The sequence below is a fragment of the Rhinolophus ferrumequinum genome, chromosome 11 (genome assembly GCF_004115265.2).
Source record: "Rhinolophus ferrumequinum isolate MPI-CBG mRhiFer1 chromosome 11, mRhiFer1_v1.p, whole genome shotgun sequence".
Lineage (NCBI taxonomy): Eukaryota > Metazoa > Chordata > Mammalia > Chiroptera > Rhinolophidae > Rhinolophus > Rhinolophus ferrumequinum.
Window position 1 is genome coordinate 40,593,830 of NC_046294.1, and position 24,204 is coordinate 40,618,033.

At 49.7% G+C, this 24,204-nt stretch overlaps 1 protein-coding gene across 15 annotated transcripts in view; it reads right to left on the reverse strand.

Annotated features, from left to right (window-relative positions):
- Nucleotides 1-24,204, reverse strand: part of MICAL2 (microtubule associated monooxygenase, calponin and LIM domain containing 2) — a 207,570-nt gene that overhangs the window by 86,293 nt on the left and 97,073 nt on the right. For all 15 annotated transcript variants that reach the window (XM_033121332.1, XM_033121339.1, XM_033121337.1 and 12 more), the window contains 10 exons: nt 21,738-21,838; nt 17,230-17,487; nt 15,919-16,034; nt 14,950-15,076; nt 14,248-14,338; nt 12,992-13,139; nt 11,513-11,712; nt 11,036-11,142; nt 4,289-4,360; nt 900-1,049 (listed from right to left, as the gene is read on the reverse strand). In XM_033121332.1, coding sequence (XP_032977223.1) covers nt 900-1,049; nt 4,289-4,360; nt 11,036-11,142; nt 11,513-11,712; nt 12,992-13,139; nt 14,248-14,338; nt 14,950-15,076; nt 15,919-16,034; nt 17,230-17,487; nt 21,738-21,838 — 1,370 coding nt within the window. The remainder of the gene's footprint in view (nt 1-899; nt 1,050-4,288; nt 4,361-11,035; nt 11,143-11,512; nt 11,713-12,991; nt 13,140-14,247; nt 14,339-14,949; nt 15,077-15,918; nt 16,035-17,229; nt 17,488-21,737; nt 21,839-24,204) is intronic.

Consider the following 24,204-nt stretch of genomic DNA (forward strand, 5'->3'; position numbering starts at 1 on the left):
ATGATCATCTCGATGCCCAATTAATCAAGAGTCTGTCTTCTTCCTGAGAGGAACCTATTTCTGTCACGTGACAGGTATTCTCCAAAGAAAAACCAAACCCTTTGTCTCAAGCTTTGGTAGTATGGCAATGGCATCCCAGAGGAATTTGGAGGTGCAAACTGAACCATGCAGCACAGACTTCAAGCCAGGGTCTGAGAGGTCAGCTCAGTCTGCTGCCTGACTGCAGCTGTGACTGCCTTCAGCCTCCCACGGACCCTGATCAGACACACAGCCCTGCCAATCTGACCCAAGGGAACGGAAGAAGGTTACCATGGGTACACCTGGGAGGTTGGTCCTCCTTTCCGGCAGGCCCACAAGGAGCTAAGACCCGTGACGCAGTTTCCCCTTGTTTGGACAGGTCTCCTCACCATGGACTTAGTGATCTTCCAGGCACCTAGCACCTCTAAAGCTCCCTCCAGCTGCACCGTCTCATGGATGGCTGCAAACCAAGTCATGGTTGCAAAGCAAAACCGAATTAGGGGAAGGATTTCGTCTCCGCTGCAGAACAGGCATTGGCAAACTAGTCCTCAGGCCAAATCTGACCTGCTGCCTGTTTTTGTAAATAAAATTTTATTGCAACACAGCCACGTGCATTTATTTAGGTATTGTCTATGGCTGCTTTCATGCTACAATGGCAGAGTTGAGTAGTTGCAAGAGAAGTCAGACGGCCCCCGAAACCTAAACTATTTGCTATCTGGCCCCCTTTACAAAAGTCTGCAAACTCATGATCCAGGAGAAGGCTCACCTGAGCCAGGCCTGGCTGGTATACCTGAAATCCATCACTAGCCTGAATATGTCCACTGGCTTCTCAGTTCTGGTCACCAAGAAGGCAGGTCCCGTGAACATTTGATGGGACTCACCTGCTTCAGGAGTGAGGGGTTCCGAGAGCTCTCCTCAAACTTGGCCAGCAGCTGACTTGCCATGGACTTGACTTTGTTCTGATTTCCACCTTCTTTACTGCTGCCGTCCTCTTGATTAGAGCCCAAGCTCCGGCTGGAAAATGCTGAAGGCTGCAAAGGCGAAATTGGTGCATTGGTTTTTGGGTCCCAGAACCTACTGGATATCAGGAAGGGGGCCTGGTGGCCAAGGGCACAGGACTAGTTTCCTGAAGAAGGATGCCCTCAATGGTCTGAGGAAATGAGACAGAAGCAGCAGGTGATGCCCAATGGAGACAATGTCACAGGAGGGGATGCATCTTCCCAAAGATGGCCACACCCATACTTGGGAGCCAGACCATTAGGATTTGAATTGTGACTTTTACTTCCCAGACCAGTGACCTTGGCAATTTAATTTCTCTAAGATTTTCTCACCTGTAAAGTGGGAGTGTAACCCACTTCACATGGTTGTTGCAAAAATAAAATATAATAACGAAGTAGTGAGCAAAATTGTTTTCAAAATACATCATGTGGCTGCCCAGAGGTGAACCAGGAGGGATGAAGGAAGCAAGAGGCGTGTCAGTCAGGCAAGGCACAGACTTTGATTTCTTTCTGCTCCCTCCTTTGCACCCAACTCCCAACTTTGACCTGTCCTGCTCTGTTGGTGTTACCTTTTTTAAAAAAAACTTCTAATTTTGAAATAATTTTAGATCTAAGTTACAAAGATAGCACAGATAGCTCTACATATCCTCCCCCAGCTGCACGTAATATCACACTGCTGTCATAACAAGGAAACGGTCACTGGTATGATCCCATTAACTACAGACTTGATGTGGATTATACCAGTTTTCCTGCTAATGCTCTTTTTTGGTTCCAGGATACAATCCAGTATCCCACATGACAATTAGTCATTGTGGCTTCTTAGTCTCCTTCCTTCTGTAAGGGTTTCTCTATCTTCCTTTGTCTTTCATGACCTTGAGGATTTTGGAGGGGACTGGTCAGCTATTTTGTACGAAGCCCCTTCATCTGTGTTGGTCTGACGTTTTCTCATGATTAGACCGGGGTTATTGATTTTGGAGAAGAATGTCACAGAGGTGAAGTGCTCTTCTCATGGGTACATGACATCGCTGTGACTAACCACTGGTGCGATGTTGGCTGTGACCTCTTGGTTATGCTGTTTCTACAGTGGGGTTCCATGTAAGATTCCTTTAGTTCATCCGCTAAATATCGAACACGGAAAACCACCAGTGTTCATGGAACGCCTGTTCCCCCATACCGTAGGATCTGCACCCCAGGCCCTGGAAGTGTAACTGGCACTGTCATGTCAAGGAGACAGTCCGATTTCCCGAGGCGACAACACATCTCCCTCAGGGACAGACCGCAACAGATTGTTCTGAAGACAACAGAGATATATGCACTTAGAAGAAATTCATGGGAAGCAGCCAGCTATATAGTCAACTGTTTTTTAAAAAGATCCCTCAGAGTAGCAGCCCCGAGGGAAACACTGTATGCACAGCCACTCTGAAAGGCTGGACAAACACAAACCAGTCACTCCCCACTTCAAAGTGGGAAATGTAACTGCAATACATACAAGCTCGAGTGCACAGGGGGCTGAGTTCACCGGGCTGGTCACTGTTTGTTCAAGGCCAAAGTTGGCTACGAGAGGGGGTCACGCAGACAGCACTTCCCAACGTGAAGGTGCCCATGAAGCATGGGGGCTCCTTCAAAACCAGATCGGGTTCATTGGTCTGGGTGGCCCCTGAGCCTGCATTGCTAACCAGCTGCCAGGTGATGCTGCTGCTGCTGCGTCTTGGACCATCCTTGGAGCAACAAGAATTGAGAATTCTTGTTTGGTTAAATCTCACCTGGAAGCAAAAACAACTGGCCTGGAAAACAGCCCAGAGCCACCTTAGAAGGGGCAGGTGCAACCAGATTTCCTCCCACACTCCACTCCTGTGTGCTGCTATCAACAGAAGCAGCACCAACACCCCCTCAAATAAGCCATGGATGAAAGACAGGAGAAGACTTCCACTTGAGACAAAGTATATCCAAGGGAAGTTTCTCGAAGGAGGCTGTAGCAAATTACAGACACCTCCGGCGAGAGCCATCCCCTGGGACGGGGAAACGGGACGTCTCTCCTGCCCTGTTCATCAGCCTCTACCTCCTCCTCTCAGTTATGTCCCTATTCGCTGGCTTCTGGCTCATACCAGAGCCCAGAGATAGGGAAGCAACCGCTCTTGAAGGCATCACCCAAAGAAGTTCTAGAAAAGATTCAGACAAGGGTGATTTCAACTCATGGGATAAAATGAGTTCGTGCACATTTTAAGATATGAACTGAATTCCTGGTTTTCGTAATCGGTGCTTCCCTTTGAGCATCCCAGAACAGGGGGTGAGCAGTAGGCCTCTCCCCACTCCCCCAAGGTGGGCCACGGGGCTCTGTTTGTTATAAAGTCCACTGTTGTGAAAGCCAGTGTCCGGACCCCGGTCAAGGCTTCCACCTGATGCAAGTCACAGACGTGAACAGCAATGTTAGATAAATACACAGCAGTAACACCTCTTCAAACATATAAGACAGAAGTCTTTTCTAAGTCCTAAAACTCAGATGTCAGTGTATCATACAAACGATTCCACAGGGCTACTTGTCATAATTATGACATCAACCAGTAGGCTAGCTAAAGCTGGCATCCTACAGTTCACCGACAATATCTGTGCTTGCTTTTGTGGGACTAGCATGGCTTTTTCACATGAAATGTACATCTCGGGTCTCTTTCAAGAGCTGCCTGGGGAAGTAGAACTGATAGTCTCTTTTTCTGCTGATCAATTTTACAGCAGCAGGAGAAAGATTCCTGCCCGGTTTTCACAAAGTAGCCTGTGATTTTCTTCTTTCACCAGCAGGTGGCACTTATGGGCACTGGGACATTGGCCTTGAAGACTAAATGTGCAGAAAACACAAAAGGTAGAAACATGAGTGGGAGAGAAAAGTGGGACAGCTGGTGCCTCTTAATACTCCCGACTAACAGTGATTATTCATTGATTAACATAGGTTCCAGACATCATGCTTACCATGCTATATAACGTCTTCTTATTTCATCTTTAAAAATCCTGCCAAGTTTCCTAAGTTTCCAATGTATCATCTGTATTGTACAGACATGAGCCCCACCCTGGGAGGTTCTGTTTCTCACGGTTACATAGAGAGTAATAGTGGAGCAAAAATCAGCACCTGTCTATTTTTCCATCAAGCCACGCTTGGAACTGAGTGGTTCATGAGAGAGGAAAGGAAGAAGGGCTAGTGAAGATGCCACAGTGGGGCGGGCCCGTGGCCACTGGCTGTCAGGCAAGGGGCCTTTGTCTAAACTGACACTGTGCGCACGAACCTCGTGCAAGTTGTTGAAGCCCTTCCGTCTCCGTTTGTTCATGTCATTGTTCTCTCCGGTTTGGCTGTCCACCTGCAATGGTCGAGAAAGCACGGTGAGCTCAGGACGATCAAGGACCGCGGGTCCACTACTACTCTGAGTGATCACTGGCCATACAGCCCTGCCCAACCTGGAGACAGATGGATGTCAAATACCCTTCAACATGACTAAAGCTATCACAGAGTTCTGTTCAGGTGTAATGGAGGGAGCCTCCCTCCACCTGGGGAGCCAGACGTTCTGTCAGGGGGTGGGAATCACAGTCCCAAATCACGTGGAAACATGCCAGAGCACAAAGACTCCCTCTGACATGGCAGGGCAGGGATCGTCTCCATTGTCAGTGTGACCTTGGGCTCAGGGCAGTCACAGCCAGGCCTGCTGAAGCCCCTTGGGGTACGGCCTTACAGAGACCACCTCCTACAAGGAGATGGCACTGACTCACCTGGAAGGCAGGATTCTGGGGACTCAGAGCAGCTGCCCAGGGATTAGATGGCAAATTACGTCTGCCATTCAGTCACCATCACAGCTACCAGCACACGATATTTTATTAAGTTCAAAGAAGCACCAGATATGGCCTGAACACTACGGTGAGTATACAGCCCCGTTTGCCAAGGACTGTTTTGATTTATTGCTTTGCCCCCCCTAGCGTAATTAGTTATCGTGCCCCCTTTCACTCTCAAAAATTTGGTTTAGACAATAAATTACACGGTTGCCCTACCAATAACCCTTTACAATTGACTTTCTGCTGCCAGCACATGGACATTTAAATCTGGAGAAACTCACGCTCCCTCCCCAAATCCACTGCATCCCCTCTGCAAGGAACACCAAAGGGCCACCCATTGTCAGGCTTGTCTCCTCAAGGAAATGAATGGGACTGCACAAGCTGAGCTGACGCTATGTGCCTGGGCCTGGGGGGATGGACTGAGTACTTCCTCTGTACCCTGCAGGGTAAGCCCATTCTTCACACTGGGGTTCAACCTCTCTTCCACCAGTCTCCGGCTGGGGACATCTCCAAACGGCCAGCCCCCTGCGGACCATGGACTCACCCCCGCCAACTATGCATCCCTCCCTCTCGGAGCCTCCTCACTCCCAGAGGGTCTGGTCCTTCATAGCCGGCCCAGATGAAATCCCAGCCTTTATTCCACTTTGGATGCAGTAGGAAGGGCTGCTGGCTACTCTCTCCCCTCAGACCCAGGCGTACGGCCCAATCAGTCCCATACATCCCAGACTTGCCCAACCACAAGCGATGTTTTACCTCCCAGTTGTTCTGGAACAACAATAACAATAATTTTGGAGATTATTATATGATAATATGTAACAACAAGAATAACAACATCGGAGCCCCTCACACACAGTCTGCTACGTGCTCACTTGTTTCCAACAGAAAGCACCTGCTTCCCCAGTTCTTACACTCCCCTGTTCCCTCTTCATATTTACCAGAATCTTTAATATTTTTAAAGACAAGATCCACAGTTTAGTTATTGATACTCGTTTAAAAATTCGACTCTTCTCTTGCCCAGGCGGCAAAACACAACAGATCAAAAGGCCCTGCTTTCCCTTCAACATTTTCCTCAGCTTCCAATAAATCATTATTCTGTGAATGGAAATTATTTCAAGCCCAAGGCTTGGGCAAGCACCAAGAGAAACAGATGACCTTATTTGCAACAATGTTGGGCCTTAGAGGCACAGGCTGCCTGGGCCCCCAACTCCAAGGCCTGTGAATGCCTCTCTGGCCTGGAGACCGGAGCCTAAGAAAGCACAGGACAGCCTTCCCAACAAGAACAACACTTGGTGCATAATCTTAGGATTTTCTGTTGTTTTTTTGTTTCTGCCTTAAGGGAGGACTGGGCTATTCCATCAAAGAGCAACGCGTCTTATTCTCTCTTCTGCATTCTACAGTCCCGGGTGTGACTGTTCCAATAATCAGAGCCTGTATAGATCCAAACCCAGCAATGTCAGCCATAGGTGCACAGAGAGCACTCCTGGGGGACGTGTGCCCAGGAGCGGCCCCTAAGAAGACCCCCAGATCCTTCAGGCGGAATAAAGGAAGTGGGTGGAGGCAACCACAGCTCCTCTGCTTCAGTCTGACCCCGGGGACAATAAAATGCAGTCTCTATGGAAAGGTTAGCAACATACATATCCAGTTTCTATTCTTCCTTATGCGTTTATCACGGAAGCACTGATTCTCAACTAAGAATGAGGTTAAAACAAAAAGGTGGAGAAAATGCAAACCTGAAGATGTACCTAATTTTTTCTTATCTGTGTGTCATTGTTTCGGAGCCAAAGCTGCCTCAGTATCCCCATCTCCTTGGGTTCTATTTTGCTCTACAAATAATTGGGGTACAAGGAGAAGAAAATACGTATTGTGCCCAGTCTGAGAGAGCATGAGAATAAATCAATAATATTCTTTTTTTCCCATTAATTTGTTCCATCCTTTTCTTCACCCTCAGAACACTTTCTTATCGTGATTTCCCAATGATTTGAAATATTCTGTATACCAAAAGACATTTATTAAACTAATTGGTGTCTCTATTAAAAAAAAGACCTATATCTGCCAATCTAATCATTTATTTGATTAGCACAAAATAACCATGTTCCCATACTGCCTGACTTGATTTTAGTCCAAAGCAAACACACTTTATATTTAGTTAGCCCGTGTAACCTAATCCTGAAGAAATTTAGATCTGGGTCATAAGGAGAGATCGGCCATTACAGGCAATGGCTCCAAGAGGAGAGCTCAGCATAAAAGAGGCGCCCAGTGACCGTGTGTTGAGTGGATGGATGGAGGCAGCCCTTTCTTACATAGCCCCGCCTGGCCCTTTGGAGAGTGTTTGTGCAGGATGGGCAAGAAGAGGAGAGCTGGGAGGGGGACCCGGGCTACCCAGACCAAACACTGACATGAGTCAGGCTTCGTGCATTCCTCTCTACCAGGGATCAGTGCTAGACGGGGACTGGGGTCAGAATCAATCAGCCGAGAAGGGTCAATATCCTGGGGCCACCCACCTGGCTTCTGGGATGGGCTTTTCATGGACAAATGACAACATCTATGCCGTGTTGTCCTCCAAGGAGTGGGCTCAGAATGGAGAAAACAAAGCTCAGGCACCCCGAGTACGTATGTACTGTAATGTGTGTAATGGCCAAAGTGGCCATAAATACAGGCATTACCCACGTGCAGCAGGTCTAGGACAGTAAGGACAGAGACCACATATGTATGTTCAGGCACCACCTGTGGTACATGGTAAGAGCTCTGGAGTCCCCAGGAATTGTCACTTGCCACGAGGCTTTTAGATGCTGACCAGGATCAGAGGCAGATCTGCAGAAGCAGACTAAGGGCTTCCTACGAGGAAAGGATAACCCCACGCTCTTCCTTTCCCAGGCACGGGCCACCTGGTCTTCAGAGCTCATCAATCAAACCCCAATAGTTACCAGAGGAACAACCCTCTTGGGGGATGGGGAGGAGATACTTTCTAAGTGGGAACAAGATCCTTGGTGGATGAAGAAGTCTTTTTGTTTTTTAACTATTTTTTAAAATTGTTTCTTTTTCAGTTACAGTTGACATTCAATATTAGTTTATATTAGTTTCAGGTGGACAGCGTAGGGGTTAGACATGCACATAATTTATGCAGTGACCCTCCCCCATGAGTCAGGTACCCACCTGGCACTCTACACAGTTGATCACAACTATTGACTCTATTCTCTGTGCTGTACTTTACAGCCCCGTGACTATTTTGTAACTACCCATTTGTATTTCTTAATCCCTTCCCCTTTTTCACCCAGCTCCCCAACCCCCCCCTCCCCTCTGGCAACCGTCAGTTTGTTCTCTGTATCTGCGTCCGTTTCTGTTTTGTTTTGTTTGTTCGGGTTTGTTGTTGTTGTTCTTTTAGATTCCACATATAACTGAGATCATATGTGACAACATGGATGGACCTGGAGGGTCTTATGCTAAGTGAAATAAATAAGCCAGACTGGGACAAAGTATTATTTTGCCTAATGTCGATCAGTGTTGCTGGGATTTTGATATTATCAAAATTAGGGATGAGAGAAAAATTTAACACCAACAGTGAAAACTAGGAGGGAGAGACTTTTTGAAGATTGGCTCAGAAGAGAAACAACGAACCCTCTTCAAACTCAGATGCCACACTGTGAACAAACGTGGGCTGCTCAGTGCCCGTATCATGATGCCCCTCCGGAAGTTAGTGAAGGGGCAGGAGATCGGTGTGAGGCCAACTACAGAAGCACCTATATGGACAGATACCGTGCGTGCACTGTGGTGGAGAATCATGCAAGCGTGGCCTGGCCCGCATCCCTAGACCATAGGGGCACGTGACCTGGGGCACTGAGGGTTGCGTATCTAATTGCACTGGTATCTTCTGGGAGTAACTGTGTGTGTGTGTGCAGTTTTCATAGTCTCCTTTGCAGACAGCCTGCTCTATGGAAAATGATTGGACGAGGTAGTCTTTGCTTATGAGAAATGTCAAGACCAAAGAGCATTGCAAATAAGTTCCCCAAACCAAAACACAGCCAGATACAGGAAGACATATGGTCGAATGGCGGGAAGGTACTTTGTGTGTGGCCGATCACTGCACCTGCTCTGAGTGGTGGACAATATGATGGGATATTTCAGTGACCCATGGCCTTACTAACTCTCATCCCATCTAGAGGAAGCATTCAATTGGTTTTAGGAGAAAGAGTAGGACAAATAATGGCCATGCCAAGCACTTAACGTGAATGACCTAATCGCTCTACCTAGCTGAAGAGCAGGACAAATTTGGGGCATTAAGTGGGGCTGTGAGAGGGAGCAGATCTATGGCTCTTCACCCCTCTGACGATGGACAGCCCACAGGCAGACACTGGAGGAGACAGGACAAGGTTCAAAATTGGCCAGCGCTGGCCAGGCAGAGCCCACCTGCTCCCCTGCATTTTCCAGCAGAGCCAGAGGCCAGTGAAGCATGGGAAGAGGCCCCAGCAGACCCCAGGGCCCGGCTGGCCTTGCTGAAAGCTGATCTTTGACCATTCCCACCTCCTGAGCCAGAGCTGCTGGCCAGGCAGGCTGTTTCAATTCGGTCATTCTGTAAACAGAGGTGTGGTGAGTGAAAGGTTTAAACAATCCTCTCCAGTGCCTCCTTCTGTTCCCAGCTATGGGCTATGTGTGGGGAGAAACCAGGTGAATGGAGAAAGGCGGTAAATGCTTGGCTCAGAGAGCTTCTAGAAAGGCTGCACAGGCTTGCTTGGGATGGGGCAGCCCAAAGTGGGGTCCTCGGCTTCAGAGGAAACACGCCTGAGCTAGGGTGGAATAAGCCGATGGCTAGTCTCTAGAAGACAGCTTTTGCTAAGTGGGACCTGTGGTGGGTGATGAGGTCCTTACAGAGCTTCTGAATGGGGCAGCTGGGGGAGCAGAGGGGGACAGAGTGGCTGGGGGCAGCTCAGCCTTTTAGCTACTCAGCTGAAAACCCTGGCAGACCTGTACACCTTCCTTCCCAGCCCTAGCCTGGCTCGCCCATTCCTTGCTACAGACAGGGCGTGGCAGAGCATTAAGGATCCTTTCCCACTCCTGGAGTTAGCACAACTGCTTGCAACATTCCAGGGAGTGCAGACCTCAATGGAAAAAGTGACCGCTGCTCACACAGCTGACAGAAAGAAAGGAGGACACATGGCCCAGCCCCACCCTGGGCGGAGGGGCTGGCAGAACATGGCACGACTGGCCAGAGGTTAAAAGACTGTCAGCAACCTAGGGAGACTGAGACATGTAAAGGCCTGCAGCCCTCTGCCAAGCGAGGGGAGGGCTGTCCTGCCACTCTGGGAAGGGAGGGCAAGCTCTGTGCCAGTACTTGCAACCCAACATCTCCGGGCCTCCTTTTTTAAATCTATAAAATGAGCACAATAAGCAAGATAACGTGTACTATCCTTTCCACAGAGATGCCACCATTTAGATAAAACTAATTTCTCATTAGGCCCATCGTTCCCAAGCTGTGTACCAAGGCACCCCATGGCACCACCGTCAACTCATAGAGGAGCCACAGGTATTTTCACTTTTCTAGGGACACACGATGAAGTCTGTCATACACCTTACCAAATACCCCGACCGAGTTATTTGGACTTAAGACATGGAACTTCTAGGTATTTCTGTTGATCTAGGGGCACGGTGCAAAAATTATTAAGACACTAAGTAAGGGTGCCCTACGTCAGGAAAGTTTGGAAACCTCTTTCGTAGGCCCTGAGCTCTTCAAAGGCAAGAACCATAGATTACTCATCGTTGTCTGTTTTCTCCCCTCGTCAAAAACAAACAAAAAATTCAGCCCCAATGTTGGCATACAGTAGGGCCCAATAAACGTGTGTTGAATGAATGAATAGAAAGAAAATAATGAAACAGAATGTGTAAATGTAGCACGACCATGTGCCTCTACCACTAAAAGGCCATTGTGTTCCAGATCTGAATAAGCCCAAAGGAGAGATCATCGCCTCCTCCCGCCCTGGGGGGCAGAGCTGCACAGCCGTGACCTTCCCATAACCACTTTAAGTCAATGAAGCAGCCACACGGGGACAGGGGGAGTTTCCAAAAACACAGTTACTAAACTGAATTTTACTCACGTCTTCGGTGAGCACTTTATCTACGTAATTTATCAGCCCAAACAGACTAAGAGAACATGACATTCTCCAATCTCCTTGGCCCACCCATGTGCAACGAGAAACAAAATTCAGGCCAAGACTTACTCGTGGAGTCCTCTTCCTTGGAAATGTCAGGTTCAGATAGTTATGAGAAAGGGATGATTTGGCCATGCCGAGGTCAGCATTTTCTCCATAGTTTTTGCCCCAAGAATCTGTCAGAAGTAAAAGTATAACTGAGATTTGGATCCTGCTACAGCTACCCCAGGACTCAGGAGGTATCATTGCTAGAAGGTCCCTCCAAAATAATTGCCCCACTAAAGGTGTAAATGGCCCGTGCAGGGGGCTGATGCAGTGACCTGCAGTGACCTCCCAGGGGGCAGGGGTCACATGGCACCTGCCAGACGTACTCACACACACTGGTCTGAGTGGGTGGAGTCCACCTCTATTTGGCCTCAAAGTCAAAGGGAAAGCACGCGTCAGTCCCAGAGCAGAGGACATCAGTGTGACGAGCAGCCAGACATGGGCATAGGGCAGAGCTGGCTCAAGGGCCGAGCAAAGCCTGGTCCCAAAACAGATCCTTACCCACAGGCCTCAGCGGGGTGCCCCGGAAGAGCTCGTAGAACTTGGAGAGGTACATGACCATGCTGAGCTTATCGGGCTCCAGAGCTGATGCCATCTCTTTGCCTGTGGTCACTGGGGGGATGCCAAACTCACGCTCGGCCACGTCAAATGCCAGCTGGTTGTTCTCTACAACATCGTCTTCATTCAAAGAGTCAAAGTTGCTAGAGAATCAAAACAAGGTGAAATTCAGAGAGAAGGGGCAGAGGTGGAGGGAGGGCAAGGAGCAGTGACCCCAATCCCTTCTCCCAATTACCTCCGCCACCCCACTTCCCAGGGAAGCTCAGCCAAGAGAAAATGCTAACCCTGTCCTTCTCACTCACGATGGGACAAAATCAGATTTGGGCCATGACAATGTCATCGCTGCCTGGGTTGAAAATAATCAGAAAATTATTTATACCACTTTGGAAAATGTGTGAGCTACTTTAAAATAGTGCCTTTATGTTCTTTTCCTTTTAATTACAAAACTAACATGGGCTTCTGGTCAAGGGAAAAAACAAAGAAAAAATCAAGTTATGAAACAACAAGTGTGAGTCCCACTGCCTTCTCAAGGCAACCTTACTTCCTAAAGTTACCAATTGATAACCCTTTGGTAGGTTCCCTCTGGATGAATTTGCTCATGGGTGTGAGGTTACACTACACACATTGGTTTAAATACATCAATAGATGTATTGTGCTTTCAATATCACAAGGTATTTCCACAAACATAATACAATCTGCCTAATAAATCTGACATTATTTTCAAGGCATAAATGAAACAAACTCAGTGAAGATAAGTGGTTTGCCCAGTGGTACAGAGCTAATCGATCTTGGTCTCAAATCTAATTCTTTTGGCTGTAAACCAGGGGTGTCCAAACTTTTTCTAACATTTTTTACCAAGGGCCACATGCGGTAAAATACACACACAGCCGGGCCACTCACTCGAGGTGAAGTACGTATTGCCTCACCTGGTTTATTTAAGTAAACTAAATATATTTTTGGAATTTGCTGCCAATTAGCAATGGATTGAGGACCGCAGTTGGCCCGCGGGCCGCAGTTTTGACACCCCTGCTGTAAACCCTCACATTGGTCCCCAGAATTAAGTCTTGCTCGTAATTCCTCTCTTGACAGTGGATCTCCAAGGTGTAAATGCTCAAATTTCCCAAGTGTGATGATGAGTGGGCAAGGGGGACGAGTGTAATCACTGAGCCTGAGTCACTTTTGCTCCTCACATATTAGGAATACAGATCAAACAAGTTGCAGGCAGAGTATCCAGTGCAAACGGACAAAAAATAAAAAATAAATTAAAAAAACTCAAATTGAAAATATGCAAAAAGGAACGAGAAATTCTGAACCAAGTTCTGAAGATTCTGCATCTAGTAGAACAGCCCTGGTTTCCCTTGTCTCCAGGGTCCCCTTGGGCCATGAGGGGCTTGGCAGGTCCACCCTGGGCCCCAGACTCACATCAGCTCAGGCCGGAAGTGGTGGATAATGGCACACAGGGCCAGGCCACTCCGCCAGGATGTGGTCAGGTCGGTGACGTTGACATGCTGGTAGCCCTCAGTCTGCTGCTGGCACCAGGTTAACAGCTTGCTGGGCCGGACGTCTGACTCTGCAGTAAGGGGAGACAGATGGTGGTAAAGTGCTCTGAGGAAATCTCAACAGCCCACCTGTGGTCCTCTGATTGCCATCATGGCTGGGGAGCAGGAGAAACAGCACCAAGGCAACGGGCCCTGTCAAGAGCACGGTGGGAGGGCAGGATGCTGGGATAGATAACGTGCTCTCTTGCAGCAAGGAGTCCCTAAGACCCGCTCTGGCCAGGCCCCCGTTACAGGCTAGGAATGTCTCATCTTGGGGGAGACACACACGGACGGACGTGGGTGATGATGACACAGGGTTGCAATGGCAGAGACGCAGGGTGCTGGGGGCGCATGTGAGCAGGTCTGCTCTGCGTCTGCCGGGGCAGGGGCACTCGCCAAAGAGAGTCACAAAGGAGGGATGCTTAAGCTGCTTCTTGAAAAATGTCTAGCAATTCATCAGGCAGAAGAAGGCATTCCAGGAACACAGACAGGACTGCCATGGCAAAGACTCTAGAGAAACCTGCCGTGTTTGTGTAAGATGATTGATGACAGGGGTGGCAGCAGAGGGTGGGGAGGGAGGTAAGGGAGGAATGGCTGGTAAGGCCGAGTGTGCCCAACAGCAGGGAGGACGCAAGGTGTGGGCAGGCGATGGAAGACAGAGAGGTCTTCAAGCAGGACGGTGACCCGAGCAAAGCCTAATGGTTGCTGAGGAGTTATTCATGTCATTATCCTCTCCGTCTGGGTCCGGCCTGGTGCCCTATACTGTGCCAGGCTCTGGAAGATCAGGACAAGAGTGGAACACGTGGAGCTTGTTAGCTAGTGGGGAGATAAGATCCTCGCATGGGCAACAGAAGGGGGAGAAAAGCAAGTCCCAGCGAAGTAATTCCACAGTTCACTTCAACGTGCTAAGCGCTTGACACATACTGACTCCTTCATGAGGATTATACTATAGGGTGTCAATGCCCTGGTTTTACAACAGGAAACTCACGTACAGAGGAGAGGAGCCTGGCTAAGGTCACACAGGTCATCGGAGCAGAGCCAGGCGGGCTTTAGGACTTATGCCCCCATGGCCACCCAGCAGGCCTCCTACCCAAAAATCCCTCCCAGTGGCCTCGCCGGGGTCCCAGGAAGGTCACTTACCCCGCCTAGAGAGGCCGACGGATCTCCTCATTGAGCCCAGCCTCTCGAGAGGGGATTGGTGCAGCTCCTTAGTGATGTACAAATGCTTCACCTACAAGGAAGAGAGACCACTCAGCTGAGCACCAGTGCTCCCCTAAATTCTAGTCTCAGCGGCTCTGAATCTGACCCACTCTTTTCTCCTACCACTGGACCTTCAGCAAGGGAACCCAGGCCACCTGAGACACAGAGCAATGACCTCAATTATCCACCCAAATGTGGAAGAACTCAAGTGTAAATATACGTTGTTGGCTAATTTTTAAAATTCATACCCTTCTTTGTGCTATTGACTACAGAGTGTGGGGGGTGTATGGCTCTGAATCAATGGGAGGAAAAAAATGGACTCTAAGACCATGGATGGAAAGGACCTGATATTCAGCCAAGTAGATTATTTGAGAGAGGTACGCTTACCAACACACATGCACGGTGACACACATATGTACCTATGTGGACATGGACTTACATGTTTTCTATTTCTGCCCCGTGGGCTAGAGAGAAGCTGACACTGTTACTCTCATGGCTCTCCTAGCGAGAGGAACTGGTCCCACCTTTGAGTCAAGAGGCATTGGTGGCCTTGGTCCCAGGGGTGAGCCAAGATTTTAGGTGACCCTTCCTTCCCACTGCTCAGTGCAGGGAGACCCAGACAGAGCCCCAGGGAAGGACTACCTGATGGGGCCGGACACAGTTGGAGTTGAGGTTTGGGTACCGCGTCCCCGGGTCCAACGTGTACTGCTCAAAGTTCTTGTTGATGTTCTCTGGGGTTGTTTGAGGTAACAGCCGATAAAGACTTTCTCTGGAGGGAGGCAGAGTCCAGGGTCAGCGACTGCTCTTGAAGCCTCAGGTCTTTATTCCCCACCACCCCCCACGCCCCTTCCCGGCTCTCAAGGGCTTCTTAGATGTGTTTGTATAACCCTTCCGTGCAATGCCTGGCCCTTGTGGTTTTTGAGATCTGCAAAGTAGGGGAGGTTCAAAGGGGCCGAGAGGAGGCACGCGGGAGTCCAGGAGACGGCAATGCTGGCCTCCTCCCCCTGGCAGAGCTGACAGCACAGCGACCTGTGGTTTTGCTCTAACTGCCACTCAGCCACGCTGCCTCCTGTGGCCTGCCCCCCACGACCACAGGTCTCCACACCCAAGACCAGCAAAAGCCTGTCCCCAGCCAACAGCTCTGACTTCTCCCAGTCCACCAGCTGTCACAGACACGTGGCAACAGCAGGGGCCTGGGAGGGAGCCCAGGATCTCAGCACGGGAAGAGGCCCAGGAGGTCAGAGATCCCAGCTCCCTACAGGGCAGGACACTCAGCACTTCAACAGAAGAGTCCCCTAAACCTCTTCTGGTTCCTGTGACTGAGCAGTGCAGGGAACCCCACCTTCCGGGCCAGCCCAGAGGAAGATTTCTCTTCAGCATCTAGTACTAGGTACTGGCTCTCTGAGAAAGTCACTGAAGGAGGCAGACCATGGTAGAGAAAGTTTCCTTGGGGACCCCAAAGATCAAATCAAGCCACATATGGGAAGGCCGATGAGAGGATACAGCCTCCAGGTTCATCCAGGAGCCGCCTAGTGCCAGCCTCACTCCCTCTCCTACCTGTGCTTTAACCTGGCCCTGTCCCCAGCCAGGAGCCCTGCTACCGATCCTCACCTTTCAGCCAGCAGCTCCAGGGGAGGAGCCCCCAGGTCCCAACTCTTTACCATCCATGCTGTGTCAAAGGCGGCGAGGAAGCCACGAGCACAGCCTGTACCCATGGGCCAAAAGGGCTGCAAAAGAAAACATGCAAAATTCCTATTGATTCTAAGGACTCCTTGCGTGCTTTCCCATTCTGTCTAGCACTTGCCGACTGCTAGGCGCATGCGAGGCCTGAGGGTAGAGAGAGGTGATAGGGCAGCCCGCTAGAGGCGACAGGGCAGCCTGTTAAGATTCAACACAAATACAAATGTCTGTGGCGTAGAAGGGTGCCGTGACACAGGAACAGCAAAACTGCTTTGGGACTCACAAAAGGCGGAGGCAAATTCCAATCCTTAGGGAGGGAGATGGAAATTGGGACTGCTTCATAAAAGATCCGCATTTATGCTGATTTTAAAGAATGGACAGTGTTCTGAGTAGTGAGCAAAACAAAAATAGTGGGCAAAAGCAGGGTGGCTGGAAATGACGGAGGCTGATGGAAGAACAGGCCCTCTGGTTTGGGTATAGCAGAGGTCATGGGAGCAGAGTCCTGTGTGGTAACACTGAGAAGTGGGGTGCGGGGCTGGGGTTCTGAGTGCTTAACCGAGGAGCTTAGGTTACACACAGCCCACACACAAGGACTCATTCACCAAGCACAGTTCTCACTTAACCGTCCCATGTGCACCCAAAGTGTGGTTTGGAATTTTAGGCTTAACTTGGGATAAATACATAAACACTTTTTGGTTAGTGCTTACATTAAAGATAAAAATGTATCCCCTCTGAAAGCATGTATTTACCGTCAGGGTAAAATACATGTGCCAATTTTCTGGGAAGAAGTTTGAGCAGGGAGGCAATGGAGAGAAACTGGACTTTGGGCCCACGTGCCTTTCTTGTGTCTTATACAATCTCTATGTTGAAAGGCCACAAAGATCCAGCCACATGAGGAAGCAGTCTTGGCCTCGCTGAGGGTCCACATGCTCTGAGAAAAAGGGCCGTGAAGTCCAGACCCCGGCCGCCTAATTTTGTACTTCAACAAAGAGGTCCGCCCAGAACAACCCCACAGAGGGAGAGAAAGCTCTCTTGCCAATACGCAGGCAGAACTGGCTCTCCTCTGAGTTTAGTGAAAGGGCAGGCTCCCAGGCCAGGATGCGCTTGCCAGAGTCCTGCCAACTGGCTGAGGGCCTGTCCTTCCCCCAGCTGCATGACAGCAGATGCCGCCAGCCGACGCATAAATGCAGGAAGGCAGCCTGTCTCCTCATAGGGTGTAGGGGCACCAAATGTAGGCAGTACCTCAAGCAAGCTGTCGCCCACCAGGGCCACGAGCAGCTGGTGTGACTGACGCTCACGCACCAGGGCTGCGTTCTCGGAGGCGTACATGGAGGTGAAGTCGAACATAGCCACATCGGGCTGCCCATAATGGTTCATGGCAAAGTCTAAAGAGGGCAGCTGGTAATTGGTGGCGAAGTCTGCCGCTTCCCGGGCGTAGGAAAGCAGGTTGTCCTGGTTCACATTCTCTGCACACAGCAGCCTCTCTGTGTCGATGTAGTCCTGGGGGTGGGGGCGGGGGGCAGAGAACAGGAACACAGTGTGGCAGCCTGAATTCATTGCATTGATACCCACTTCACAGACGGACTCGGAGTGGGCGTGTACAGTGAGGCGCATCAACACAGAAATAGGAAAGCAGGGCCAAGGGAACACAGAGGAACCAAACCAGCCGTCTGTGAGGAGTAACAGAGTTCTGATTAAGCATCAAACTTGGCTTTGAGCTTCCTGGCACCCGGGGCAAAAGGGAAATGTGATATATCACAGGGCTCCCTTATCAGAAAGAAGGAAGCATAGAAACTCCCAAGGGGAGGCAATTTTTTCCTGGCACGAAATTCTAAAAGAACGGTCTCACGTAGGGGTTTCAACAGAGAAACACTGTGTGGTAATGAACAATGAACTCCAAAATGGTCTTGCGGCAAATGTAGAAGCATATTTCCTATGGCTGGTTCTCATGATAATGTCAGTAAAAATCGATGACACAACAGCGAGTGAAAGAGTGATGGATTGTATAATGGACTAAGAGAGGCTCATGTGGCCCAGATACGCTGTGTGGAGTGGTCCAAAACGACCAGAAGAGAAATGGGTCCTTGGCAGAACGCAACCTTTCTCTCCAGAATCAGTTCCCCTTTTCCTGACAGACAGGGGGCTACTCAGGGCCTGCTTGGCTCTCACAGTGTTCACTGTTCTAGAGGATTGGGGTACCCATCCCGGAGGGACACTGCCAGTGAACTGTAGGAAGCCTGTCTCCCAAGGTCAACCCTGTCCGTCGTGCAGCTACAGAAACTAAAAGACTGTCTTTCCCAAAAGCTGACACAGAAAGCGCCCATCCCTGGGTGGGAGGCAAGGGGAAGACAGGGACCAGTGTGTATAAGATATAAGACCAACACAGGCCTCGGGTCGTCAAGAGCAACAGGTCGAATTCCTTTCTGCTGTTTAATGAGTGCGTAAGTTTGGAAAAGTTACGGAACTCTTCTGTGTTTCCATTTTTCTTACTTATAAAATAGGAATAAGAAAATCTCCTTCACAGAGCCCTGGGAGGACAAACTGAGACTCTTACTAAATGCCCAGGCTGACGCCTGGCACGTGGGAAGTGCTTAATGAATGGAACTCCTGTCACCAACAGTAAGGTGGCACGAAACGCAGCTTATGGTGAAGCTGGCACCTGGACCCACCCAAGGTGCCAGCAAGAGCATTTACGCAGGGCTTAGACGGCTCAGCCGCAGCTGCAGAGTGACCTGCTGGGTCAATTTTCCCAATCGCCATGATTTCAAATACCTTGTTCTGGGAATTCTGGTATTTCCAAACCCAAACCACGTCACCCAAATTGCACCCAGCACTGGCCCAAGACATCTTGTAAGGTCATGGTGTGCCGGCTGGAGCTCCTGTTACTGGCTTTTCTTTCTCATACCTGTTCCTACAGTCACATGATCACTTCCCCCCTTGAAGTGTGGAGATGAGATGGGAAAGAGTGAGTGGATAGGTCTCAAAAATCCCCATTTTCAAACATGCTTCAAGCACCCGAGGTGGACCAGGTGACAGGTGAATGTGGACACTACAAGAAAGGTAATGCCTGGTGCCGATGGCCCAAACAGGAGTGCAGGGACCTGGCAAAGGGAGCAGACAGCCCTGCACACCATACTGGGATGATAGCCCACCTGGCCCGGGGCTGCTCGGAGAAGCCATGGGGCTTTGTAGGGCAGGAGGTCCCAGGCAAGTGGGTGGATGGCAGAAGTAGACAAGAGAGAAAAAAGTGGGAATGGGGATACAGGTAACGTGAGTAGGCCTAGGGAAGCAGTTCTAAATTCAGATAAAGGCAGAGGAATGAATTTTGGGTCCCATTTTCCACAGGCCCAGGGTGCTGAAGAGGCTGGATCCTAGACAGAGAGGTGGGGCAGTAGAGGGAGGCAGCAAAAAAGAGCAAAGCTGGGTAATACAATCGGAAGAAGAGTCACGCCAAGGGTTGAGCTGGAAAGAGGCTGTAGACCAGAAGCAAAAGTCAGGCAGTGCCTGTCCAGTGCTTCAAACGAGGGTGGACTCAGCCTCAGGGAACCACTGTGATGTGTGTCCACCTCACACACCTGGCAGCCAAGCTTCCACCATGATGAGATCGAGCCTGCTGTGTCCAGGAACCCTAGTCTGCGTGTACGTGGGCCACCCTCCTTGTGGGGAAAGCAAGATGGGCACAGCTGGGAGCCCGGATGCACAGTTTCTTGAGGAGAAACTTTCCTCTCCCTTCAGTAACCACAGAAAGAAGCCCAGAGATCAGCAGAAAGAGATGAGGAAGCAGGTCCGTCGAGTCACAAGAACAACCATCGGCGCAGCACCTTCTGTGTGCCTCTAGGTAGATGCTGCCCCATACAGGGAGAGGAAAAGACAGAGGACTTGCCATTCCTCTGGGAGCAAGAGAAGAATGTTAGTTTAAGTGGCTCAGGGACGATGGGCCAGCTCCCAACTTATGCGAATGATAGAGAGCCTGGCTAGACATCTACAGACTCAGGCCAAAGCTCCTGAACCAACTGGGTACCCAGTTCTCCCATGTCCCGTTTTCCCATGTGTAGCCTCTGGCCTCCAATTTCTAGACAAGGGTTCCTGTCGTATACCTAGAGGCTTCTCAGCACCAGCTCAGAAGGAGCCACCAGTGTCTCTGCGGGAGAAGGAAGCCCTGGTGAGGAAGCCTGGTACTGGGATCGGCTGCCAGCTGCCCCATAGTTAGGATGGATGGGACCAGAGTGAGTCATTCTCACCCGCTGGTGCCATGCAGAGAACCTGAGACAGGTATGGAGGGGCTGTGACAACTGCCAAGGAATCAAGTCCCCAAGAGCAACGTGTCGTGACCTGGACAAATGCCTTGGGATGACCGAGGGAACCTTAGCGTTCCAGATGACTGGAGCACTCAGCCCGTGAAACAGGAAACCCAAATCACACTTTGCCTGATGCCCCAGGGGAGGGCTGACAAAAGCCTCCCCTGCCTCTGCAAAGATGCCCCCTGCACCTATACCCCTGGACGCCAAATGGTCCTTCACTATCTGATACAGGCAACATGGCAGAGGAGCAACTTCAGGAGGGACACCCGTGGAGCAGAGGGAAGAGGGAACCCAGCTTGCCTCCCCCAGACCGGGTCAGCAGTGGGGCATCAGATGTTGAGCTGATTGCTCACACATCTGCTGGCTGTGCTCAGCTTCATTCACATGTCCAGCAACTCAGGCTCTCAACAAAGACCTGACCAACACGGAGAGGGCCCAGGGGAGGGCTGGGTTACTAGTGCCACCTGGCAGGCTGCCAGCACAAGCCGGCGAGAAGACAGGCACATTCTTCTCTGACAAGCAGCAATGAATGGTCACCGTGCTGCCTGGGCTGTAGGCCCACACCCAGAGAGCAGGCTGACCCCGCACGGCCTGGTCCTTATCTTGAGGCCATAGCAGTGGCAGGAACAGGGGCTCTGGAAAGGTTGAACACCTGACCAAAGAAGCTTCCAGCCCAGGGCCCACCACTGCATGGTCCTTCCTGCCAACCCTGCTCTCTGTTTAAGCAGGAAAATGCAGAGGCCAGGAAGCCAGTTGCACAAAAAAGCAGGTGTCCAAATCAGGCAGAGAGTTATAAAGGGAAATCTATAAACCACTACATGCCAGGAACGGAGCTATGGACTTTGAATACGTTTTTTTAAACAACTCTTCCAAACAACCCTTTCAGACAGAAACTATTACTCGTATTCTGCAGATGAGAAGACTGAGGTTCAGAAAGGTCAGCTTTGTCACCGTCCTGAGTTAATACACGGCAGAGCCAAGTATTTTGAAGTCTTTTCAGCTGCAATAATAGAGCTTCTCCCCCATACCATGACAAGGAGGCCACAGCGTGAATTTCACAAGTGAAAGTGTCTCTGTCTCCCACTAAGACAAGGAGCCCCCATCTGCCTCCAAATGACATTTGATCTCCCAGAAAAGCAGGCAGGGCTGAATGAGATGTAGGGACGGAAAAGACTCAGCTGATCTCTTGGGAGTAATACCTGGGTAAGGGGCTCAGCACCCCTCCCCCACAGCTCTGCGAAAACATGCCTGTGTGTATTGGTGTGGGCTCTTTCACCCAACACTCATGCAGCACCAGGAGAAGGACAGTGGTGGGCAGTGGTTCCTTCTCTGCTGCCCCCTTGTTCAGTTTCTGGCAGGATGATGTCCGCTCCTACACGTGCTGAGGCCGCCCAGCCCAGGTCACAAAGGGAAAGACAGTTAGGACAGCATCGCCAAGGGGATACGTACATTGATGATGACCCCTTTGTCCAGCAGGCTCTGCTTCTTGGCGGTCATGACAAAATAGTGGGTGCTGTCCTTGTAGTAAACAATGTTCTCAAGATCAATCCCTGAAAAGAGAAGCGTTCATGGACTCGGTCAGTATCGCTTCCTCAGCACCCAGTGGTTCAGGAGCCCTGCTTTGCCTCTTTATCTACCCGCAGAATAGCATGTGAGGCAAGTATTGGAGACAGACAAGGCTGGAAGAGGGAAACGCGAGTCCCAGGATTTACCCAAGTCAGCACGGCTAGCTTCTACAGTCCCACCGGACACGATCGCTTTTCCTTTAAATTGAGATGTAACTGACATGTAACATTGTGTAAGTTTAAGGAGTACAACATGTTGGTTTGATACATTTATGTTTTATCATATGATTAAGGCCCTATTTCTTTTCAAATGAAACAATTCTTAGGGGCCGTGGACCAGTATTTCCAAGTTAGAGCTGAGCAAGTGCTACCTGCGCACAGTAGCCACGCAACAATGGGGCCAGGATTGAACCCTGGACCATCTGATTGCAAGTCCCACCCACCAACCCTCCATACGGCCAGAGATGCAAAGAGCTGAGGGAATTCTCCAAAGACTATGCGAAGTGATGTTTCTGACCATTTCCTTGCTGTGTGTGAAAACCCAAATGCCCTGGGAGGAGCACCTCAGGTTAGAGGGCTGGGCTATATCTTTGTGCACTTTCCACCATTTGCAGAAACTTTATAGATTGGCTTTCTGCATTTAAAACAATGCTGTGAGATGCTTAGCTCAGTGGTTCTCAAAGTGGGGTCCCTGGCTAGCAGTATCAGCACCACCTGAGAATTTATAGGAAATGTAAATGATCAGGGCCCAACCCAGACCTACTGAAACTCTGGGGGTAGGGACCAGCAATTCATGGTTTAACAAGCCCTACAGGTGAGCCTGACTCATGCTCAAGTTTGAGAACCACTGGCTTAGCTTCTTCGAAGAGAGAGAAAGGAATAGATGCATGGCTGCTTATCAGAGTCAACACAGAGGCGTACGGGGTAACCATAGGAACCTCTTTATTACCATTAAATAGGAAACAGCCATCAGTGCAGAGGCACCCCCTTCTCGCAGAGAATCAGAGGAAATTCATCCGAGTCACTGTGTGATGGGCACTGGTGTAAAACAATGGCCAAAGGTGACGAGCACAGCAAAGTTTAAAGGAAGCTCATCGAAACATTTGGAAAAACACACCCACTGTCCTATCATAATTTATGCTGGGTGATCTGTTTAAGTATTTTCTTGGTTTTTGAGGGGAAGTGAGTGTTGGAGGATTGTTAAGTCATACAAAGGGACATAATATGCCGGAAGGAAATACTTTTTTTTTTTTTTATTTAAATAAGATAATGCAACTGTGGTGAAATTCAGAGGGTCATGCAATGGGCACACATCACTGTGGCCAGTGAGAGGCAGAGTCTGGCTCAATAAGGAATCCCATTCCTAGAAAACTATCTTATCAAAATAATGCTACAGAAGCAGTTTTAGCTGTGACAATAAATAACTGAAAGGTCTAAGTCAGAGGCCAGCAAACTTTTTTCTGTAAAGGGCCAGATAGGAAATATTTTGGGCTTTGTGGGGCATCCAATCTGTTAACAACTCTTCATGGTGGAGCAGCCACCGGCAACAGTGTAAACAAATGGGCATGCTGTGTTCCCCTAAACCTTTATTTATGGACATTGAAACTTGAATTTCATATAACATTCAACTTTGTCACAAAACATTCTTTTGATTTTTCTTCGCCATTCAAAAATATTAAAAGCATTCTTAGCTTGAAGGCAATACAAAAACATGTGGCCAGCCGGTTTGCCACCCCATGGTTTAAATGCTTAAGCAGTGACAATACAGTCACTTAATGAGCTGTTGTGCCCAAACCAACCATCAGGCGAACTAGGTTGCAATATGGATAGTATTTAAAATGTGATACTAAATGTGAGAAGCAGAATAGCAAGGAGTACTGCTGTGGGGACAGAGCCAGGAGAGCGGTTTCCAGGCTCTCGCCCTCACGTGGAAAGGTGCTGGCTCGGGTAGTAGATGGCCATCAGCTGTAATTAATTGGCCATCAGCTGTAACCAGTTAGCCATTAGCCACTGATATAACTGCCGTGGCTGAGCTAGCAAGCGTGGATTGCGGCAAGTGTGGTTAGCAAGCGGATTGTGGATTGCGGATCGTGTTGAGCCTACTTCCTGTGTCTTGCCCGGCCACCAGCGAGACTGGGGTGCAGGAAGAGCCCTCGTTGGGGTACTGATGGATGTTTGCTTCCTGTGTCTCAAATGGCTGCCGTCGAGAATATGTAAGCATCTTGGCTGTGAGCCACTATTGTTCCAGCACGGTACCCTGAGAACCCTGGCTGTGCCCAGGAAGTCTGGCTGTGCCCAGAAAGTAGGTGGACATCGAGGGACACCCCCTGGGACATTACTTGAACTGAACT